Genomic DNA, 9398 nt, shown 5'->3' on the forward strand with positions numbered 1-9398 from the left:
GATTCCTCTCGGAATAAGGTATTTTTCGAAATTAAAAATAGCCTGTGTCACTCTCTAATCTAAAAATATAACTTTGAAAGAATCATATCAATTTGTTGATTCGTTTTCACATGAAAGAGCCAAATAAATAATACACTTCCACATAATATCAATGATTAGTATAGACGAATTGCTGTGAATGTGTGATTACTCTATTCCAGAAATAAAACTTGCGCGAGATTTACACGTGTAATTTTAATATTTAGAAATTTGCTTCAATTTAAAAAAAAACAGTTTCATATTAGATCATTTTTAATTCTTTTCTAAAACATATCCTTAATGGGGATAATTATAGACTGAATCTTTTGATCATTTCTATTCGCGTCATTGAAGCTTTTTTTTATGTAACTAGCAGAAAATGATTAGTGTAAGACTATTTAGTATGTAGTACGACCAACTATCCCTTCGACCGTCATCTCTTCATAAAATATATTGCTGCTATTGTATATAAAAAATACACACAACTGATAAACTTAGCAAATATATGATTAAAATTTAGCATAATACTACTAAATAAGCTAATACTACACTAGTACATAATTGTTGTAATTCATCATATCTATACTAATATTATAAAGAGGAAAGATTTGTTTGTTTGTTTGTTTCGAATAGGCTCCGAAACTACTGGACCGATTTGAAAAATTCTTTTTCCATTAGAAGCCGACATTTTTTTTTTTTATGTGTCTTTTAACTTTTCCGAAGCGAAGCGAGGGCGGGTCGCTAGTTAAATATAAACTGCATTCTTGCTAACGTCTTATTAGCAAGGTAAAACATTCTTAGGGTCAATCATAAGCTTTTAATTTGTAATCACCAACAAATTTTATTTATAAATTCTGCTAGTGTGGCATATACAGTTCTTAAATTACACTCAACTGAAAAATTTCAAAAGTTCATTCAACCAACTTCATCATTGACTTAAAAATAAATAATAACATAACTCCTATAAAAGTATCACATTGTGCTATGGTACAGTTTTAAGATATTATAACTCTGTATGTACAGCATGCTGATGTGGTAATAGTTCTCCAGGATGAACAAAGAGACCTTCACTTGCTTGCCAGTCAGTGTAAGCACCATATTGTGAACTCACTCCGACAATCTCGCCTTGACCATTGATGGGACGACCAAATGTTCGCCCGGAGCCTGCAAGATACCTAAATGGAAGAAAAATTGATATTATAGCAATATGCATGTAAAGCGTATATTATATTTGATAGAACATAACATAACAAAACAATTAAAACATCTTTTATTATAAAGAGAAACAAAATGAAATCTTCACTATAGAGCTGTTCTTTGCTTAAATTAATTAATAATATTACTTAATAACAGGAATGGGATATTGCAGCTTTAGTTAAAAAATATATTTATTTATTAATAACAAGGGCTATTTGGTTTAAGTGACACTTGTAACTTTTTAAAATTTGGAAAAAATATAACAAAAAAAACTTGAGGTATTTCAATAGAGTTAACTTAATTGAAGTTCAATTAAAAACATCCATTGGAACATTAAAAAAATAAATGTTGCATATTAAGCGAATTGTGGCTTAAACTGAATTACCTCCCATCCCTTGATATAATATTATTAATATATTTCATGCATTTATTGAAAATGTATAAATATATCTAGTATTTATCATTTAAATTTTTCAATGTTTGAATGTAAATTTAAAGAAATTCTTACGATCCAGTATCAACATGTCTAAATTTTACTGGTGTATCTCTCCTCCAGTAGTCATTGTTGCAGACCACAGTCCAATTGTCTCCACTGTCCCCTTCACCCTCATCGTCTCCATAACATGATACCTCTTGATTGCCAGAGAGGGGTGAGGTAAAAAAATGTGAATGCAAGTTCTTCTTTGTAGCTACATGCTGAAGTCTAATGTTGGTGTTACATTTTATCGGAGCACTGAAAAACATTTTTTATGTATCTTGTAATTTGACTGAAGAATAATGATGGTGAACTCAACGCTCAGTACCATATATATCTTTAGATTTTTTAAATGTAAGGTTCAACTGTTTGTGTGCATTATTTAAAATTTCATACCCACGCTTGCAGGTTTCTCCTGTCATAGGGCGAACCAGCCAGTGACTATTGTTATCATCAGAGACCTCAACCGCCGTCACAGACTGCTGTCCTGATCCAGACCCATACTTTACATCATGCGAATGAAGTCTTAACTTCAAGTCTGTGTTGATGAGTTTTAATATTGATCCACACGTCACAAATTCATTCTTCGCAGCTATAGGACAGTAATGGAAAAATTATTAATTCATTAAGAAGAATAACACATTTTTATTGAAATCATTGCATATCTCCACTATCATAAGGCCACGTAATTGTTACGCCGACTAAGCAATATTTCTAACGCTATGAAATGCTTATTTGTAACTAAAAGAAGACTAAATATTATTACTACCTTCCGTTTTTTCACTTATAATAGAAATGAGAAACACCACAGTGACTAAAGTCGCAATTGAAAGGATTTTTGTATTTTCCATTTTTTTAGAACAAAACAATCCTGCTAATCCAAAAAACACGCCTGTTCTTTTTTTTTTTTTTTTTTTTTTTTTTTTTCTTTTTGGACCCAACACCAAGTGTTATTTGCCACTTTCAAAATAAAGGTTAGGAAGCAAAAAGCAAATCAGAAAATATAAGTTATATAAGGTTTAGGCAGGAAAATTGGATTAGGATTAATATAATTAGGAAGAATAAATAATATATATAATTATAATTTTAGTTTAAAACTGTTGAGGAATAAGATAATAATTTTATAAATAACTGGGTCTACTGTATGTAATAAATAAGGTACAGATATAGGGAAAGGAATACTAAGTGATGATAAAGAACTATATAGAAGTGAATGATCAAAAAGGGGACATGAAAGAATAATGTGATTTAAATCGCCAATGTCCGCACCGCATTCACACTTATTGCTATCCAGCACTCCGATCGTCGCTAGATGTGCCGGACTACATGTGTGGCCTAATCTCATCCGTATCAAACTGGAAGTCTCATGGCGTTTAAAATTATATTTGTAGAACCATGGTTTGGAAGGAATGGTTGGTTGTACCCTTCGGTAATATTTCGCTTTATCGCCATTATACCACTGTGCACTCCAAGCATTATTCAAATATGTTTTAGGGAGGCTAACTAAATCATGACTATAATTTTTGAAACAATAAATATCACCACAATTGATAGCCTCGTTTGCAATTCCATCAACTATTTCATTTCCTTTAATTCCGCAATGGCTAGGTATCCATACAAATGATACTGTAAGATTTTGATCCATACATCTCATTAACAATTTTCTGCAGTCTAAGAGAATAGGGTAAATAGGTTGAGATTTAAAAGGAAATTTTGCAAGAGCCTGTAAAGCACTCTTTGAATCGGTTAGTATTAATGTTTTCTTTAGTTTAAATATCAAAATGTATTCTATGGCCTTGTATATTCCAAAACATTCACCAGTGAACACTGATGTTTCAGATGGTAATTTTATCTTTTCAACTATTTTTGATTGCGAATGATAGACTCCTACACCAACACAACCTTGAGGGTGTTTAGAAGCATCTGTATATATATGGTTATAGTCATTCCAATCTTGGTCTATTACAAAATTAAAGTTAGTATTTGGTTGCGGTTGGTACTTAGAAACACCCATGTCAAGATGAATATCCGGCTTTAAAATCAATGCCTTATAGTTTACACAAAATAGAGGGAAAATATGAGAGTGATGAGTTGGAGTTTGAATAGACAAATATTTTCTATAGCTAATTATTAAACATGGTAACCGTTTATGTTTCCAAAATGAAGAGGATTCTATGAGCTCATTTAGAGTTTTAAGTTTGGTAATAATGTGATTATTTTGGATTTGTAGGGATTTGAAAACGAATTTATCCGATAAATATTGACGTCTCAAATGAAGAGGAGGATCAACACATTCTACCTGTAATGCTGTAACAGGACTAGATTTCATGGCTCCAGTGATAATTCGGAGTGCTTTAGACTGTATAGAGTCTAGTTTTTTGAAAGCATTCACATCCCCTGGTTGAAGTAAAAAAGTACCATAATCTAAAACTGATCTTACTATGGCATTATATAAAAGTTTTAAATTGAATGGGTGGGCACCCCACCATACACCGGCAAGAGAACGCAAGATATTCATATTACTCAAACACTTGTTTGTAATGTAATTACAATGTTGAATTCCATTCAATTTTGAATCTAAAATTAAACCTAAAAATTTAACATGACTATTTACAGAAATTAATTCATTCTCATACAATATATTAATTGGAGGAAGAGAACGTTTTCTAGAGAATACAACAATAGAACTTTTGGAGGCAGAAAGGGAAAGTCCATTATTATCTAACCAAGATTTAAGAGTTAGAAATGAATTCCTAAGGGATAAGCAAGCCTTATGTATGTCTTTATTGCAAGTGTACATAAGGAGGTCATCAGCATATTGAAGAATTCTTACTTGATTTCCAAGGGTCTCTTCCAAATCACAAGTGTATATATTGTATAAAATTGGACTTAACACAGATCCTTGAGGGAGACCTCTCCATAAAGTTCTAGATTGTTGTGAATCTGAGGAGGTAGAGTTTAAAATGATAGTTCGATTTGACATTATAGTAATAATCAAGTTAGCTAGTCTAACAGGAACCCTTATTTTCTGTAATTTGTAAAGGAGTGTAGGAATATGTACATTATCATATGCAGCAGAAATATCCAGAAATCCAGCTACAATAGATTCAGTGTTTGAGAAAGCTACCAAAATATCCACTATAAAGATAGCAAGATTGTCCATTGTGCTTTTACCCCTTCTAAATCCGTTTTGACTGTCACTGAGTAAACTGTTACTTTCCACAAACCATTCTAATCTAATTTTAATTAAATGTTCTAAAATTTTCAACATTACAGATGAGAGAGCTATGGGTCTGTATGACAATACATCTGATGAAGATTTACCCGGTTTGAGAATGGGTAAAATAATTTGTTTTTTCCATGACTCTGGGATAACACATGTAATGAACATAGAATTTATGAGGTTGAGGTAATATGTGAGACTAGAATCACTCAAATGGGCAAAGAAAGAATAAGGAATCTTATCATCACCTGGAGCAGAGTCCTTAAGATTCGAGATTACCCCCTTCAGTTCATTAAATGAAAAAGGTAAATCAAAATCTGAAACTGGATCTGAACATGAGAAAGGAAGGACAGACGGAATAAGAACTAAACATTCTTCTGGAACATAAGGGGGAGCTAATTTATCAAGAAACTTGTCAGCCAGATCATAAGGCAAGTCTTTGACTGTATTTTCTTTATATGCAGATCTAAATCTTCTTATTTGGTTCCATACTTCAGAAGGTGAGATATTAGGACAAATCGAAGCACAAAATTTTTTAAAACCTTCTCGTTTCTTTTTTAATAAAAGATTCCGAGTACTATTGATGCTTTCTGTTAGAATATCAAAATTTTCTGTAATAGTTTCTTCTAAATATAATAATTCGGCTGCTTTTCTCTCCTTTACCGCCTGAGTGCACTCCCGGTCCCACCAAGGAGGAGAAGGAATAAAAATACCAGAAGGGCTTTTAGAAGGGAAAACTTCATCAGCTGTTTCTATAAAAGCAGAAGCTAAAATTTTTGCTTGTGCATCGGAATCTAAGTTATTAATATTTTCACAGTTGGCAAGTTTAATATCCAAACGCGATTGAAACGTTTTCCAATCCTCATCTGTTACTTGAGATAGATTGTACTTTATTGTAGACTTATGTTTAGAATGATCCTTAATTACTATGTTATTGTTTGAAAATGAAATAATAATAGGATAGTGGTCACTGACATAACTTAATTTTAATGTTTCCCAGGACAAAGACGGCACCAGAGATGGGGAGGAAATAGATATATCAGGAGCACTAACAATTTGATCAGGGCCAGTTCTACGAGTTGGACTTCCGGAATTTAAAATACACAAATTCTGTTCATTAACAAAATCAAGAATTATATCTCCAAATTCATTAGATATTGAGCTTCCCCATGTTTGATGGTGAGCATTAAAATCACCCATTATTATGATTGGTCTAGGAAGATTTAAAATAATATTTATAAACTCTTTGTAAATTTCTACAGAAGGGTGGGGAATATATACACTAACTATACATATATTATTTACAATGACCGCAATAATGGATAAACCAAAACTATGATCAGGTATATCTACAAGTTTAAAGCTAAGAACACTATTTACAAGAAGAGCAACACCACTGTACCCGTCAATACGATCTTCACGGATACAGGTATATCCTTTGATTTTGAAAGGATATATACTTTTCAACCATGTTTCCTGTAAAGAAACTATGATTGGAGAGTGTTTATTTATTAAGTGAATGAGATCAGACTTTTTACTTAGAATACTTCGACAGTTCCACTGAATCATCTTTTTTATTTGTGGAGCCATTGTATATTTTGTTTAAAATTTGTTTTATGATATCAGCTGCGTTGGACGGTGTAGCGTTATTAGGAGCAAGTAAATTAATAAGAGCAATAATTATTTCAGCCACAGGAGATTCGGAATTTTCATTAAATTTTAAAGCACAGCCATTAGAAGGAGATGGAGCATCGTAATCTCTTGTAAGATTTCTATGGGCCCTTTGATCAAAACCTTTATCACCTTTAAAGGGAGATCGAGGTTTCATAAAAACTGTTTTTTTATATGACGATGGACTTTTACTGGCAATTACTGGGCTGGGGGCAATAGATTCATGAAACGTTGAATGATTCTTACGATCCGATGGAATTGAAGAAAGAACATCAGCATACGATTTATACACTGGAGGATGAAGTTTACATGCTTCCAAGTATGACACACAACTGTTCGCCATTGTCTGCTTTATGGCCCTTTGTCTTTCAAATTCTGGACATTTCTTATTTATAGCAAAGTGTAAGCCGTTACAAAGACAACAGGAAACATGTTCCTCCTCTACATTACAAGAATCTCCTGTATGATCTTGACCACATTTAAAACAACGCGGTTTCGATCTACACTGAGCTCTAACATGACCGAATCTACAGCAATTAAAACATTGAACTGTAGGATAAATGTACAAATCGACTGGTAATGATGTAAAACACATATATACTCTTTTAGGTAAAACCTGTCCATCAAATGTTATTACCACGGATTCTGTGTCAATAAAAGTTTTGTTATCATTTACTGTGATTTTTCTTCTTAATCTCCTAATTTTTAGGATTTTTCCGCAACCTAACGGAACACTGATGTTATTAATTATTTCTTCTTCAGACCATTCTGTAGGAATATTTCTAACGATACCCATGCGAGTTACTTGAAAGGTAGGAATGAATGCTCTATATTTATTCTTCTCTAAAATATCTAAATCCATGAAATTGTTAGCCGCATTAAAATTTTCAAATGTTAGTGATAGCCTGTTTCTACCAATTCTCTTAAGACTGCCATTAACAATATTTTTAATAGAATAATTGTTCAAAAATTTTCCAAAAGAAATTGGGTGCAAAATGGTATTGTCATTAGATGCCTGTATTTGTTTTTGAATATGAATGACGTAAGGGGCAGCATCCGAGTCACAATATTTATGTCTTCCTATAAATCTAGGAGTGGCATCATTACTTTCCATTTGAGTCGGATGATTAGGAAATATATTAGTAGACACTGGATCATGAACAGAGCTATTAATCTTTAAGCCTTTATTAGGACCACTTTCCTCACATTGGCACTGGCAGTCGGTGTTGCCTTTCGAGTCACACTTACTCCTTTTCCTATTGCAGTGTCTACAAATTCTGCGAGATGCACGTTTGCGATTTACAGATGTTTGATGTCCGGAGTAATCGGTATCTACAGTAGAATCGTCATGCTCGACAACAACATTATGCGCCACTGCGGGCACTGACGATAAGTCACATTCGTCATTTACTTGTAAAATATTAAAACTATTAGAAGCAAGAGTCCCCCCGGGATCTCCCGGGGGGTCCATTTTCCGAAACAAGGTCAAAAAGACTTACCCGGCGACGAAATTAAATACACTAAATAAAGAAAAATTAAGTATATATAAAAATATGTACAACCTTATCCTAATCCAACTATACGATAATTTAAAAATTTTTGAAATAAAAAACACGACCGCCAAATTTTATGCTTCCCGCGCTTTTCCGGACTTAACTTAAAAACCACGCCTGTTCTATTTATGTCACTTGATTTGTCAATGTCACCAATCAAAGACTAAAAAATATGTAGATATGTACCGTAAAATGGGGCGATTAGGGTCAAATTCCAACTTTATGAGCAATTTTAAGGTAGTTGTTGATGTATATAATGCTATATCAGGATCAAAATGATTGAGTCTTGGGGGCATCTTTGTTGTCTAATTTAAAATTATGCAAGTAGCATTCCAGTTTAAGCAAAAAATGCAAAAATAGGTGTAATCCCTATTTACCCGAAAATTGCGGTTAATTGGGACGAAATGAGAAATTTGCTAGGGTTGGCACTACTTTTATTTTAATTAATTTATTTATTTAGTTGCACCAACAAAGTGATCATCAATGAAAAACTGACAAAAGTACATGGCAGACATCACCTCAATTATAGGTGCAATCGACAGTACAGTAACAACAAAATATATATATATATATATATATATTTATACATATATAGTGGGCTTTCTTAAAAACGGTTTATATTTCTCCGTTCTTGGTAAGTACTTAGGGGCTGATATTTCTATCTGGGTTAAGAGATTAGGTGTGTCGGTTATTCCATGGATTAATCAGATGAATACCCCCACTCTGAACAAATATTAAATATTTTATTATGTATTACTTAGACATTTTTGTCCACCTTGAGATTTCATTGATCTTGTTAAATGTCTCTGCAAAATAGACTTACTTATATTAAATTGCTTATCTATTTCAACTAAAGACTTATTCCCAATTTCGCTTCGATAAACCAGATTTTTACCAACAAATTTAAAAAATATTGTTATAACTACATAGACAACCCTACAAACCTGTACCTATTTATACTTAGGTCGTTTCCATTTCACGTATTCTCATCCCAATTGACCCCTTTTTCGTTGTTATTTGTACCTAAGACGTCCCCAATATCCCCAAAAACAACAGATTTTTACATGTATTTTTATTTAATCAAATACATTAAAACCAATAACAACTGAGACTTACCTTTAATATATATGCTGGTTCAAACACTAAGTAACGTTTATAAATCATAGTCGTCTTCTATTATTATCAAATAAATAAAAGAGAGCAAAGTTTCTAGCACTAAAATAATTACCACCACAGGAAGTTAATTTGAAACGCGATTTTT

At 32.5% G+C, this 9398-nt stretch overlaps 1 protein-coding gene across 1 annotated transcript; it reads right to left on the reverse strand.

The window, feature by feature from the left end:
• Positions 1–839: 839 nt before the first annotated feature.
• On the reverse strand, positions 840–2560 carry LOC692974 (stromal cell-derived factor 2 precursor; the record flags this gene model as incomplete). Its single annotated transcript, NM_001046813.1, is given in 4 exon segments — positions 840–1193; positions 1724–1948; positions 2087–2282; positions 2460–2560. Coding segments are annotated over 4 exon segments (675 nt in total). The 3' UTR covers positions 840–1021.
• Between the last annotated feature and the right edge of the window lie 6838 nt (positions 2561–9398).

The sequence above is a fragment of the Bombyx mori genome, chromosome 15 (assembly GCF_030269925.1).
Source record: "Bombyx mori chromosome 15, ASM3026992v2".
Taxonomy (NCBI): domain Eukaryota; kingdom Metazoa; phylum Arthropoda; class Insecta; order Lepidoptera; family Bombycidae; genus Bombyx; species Bombyx mori.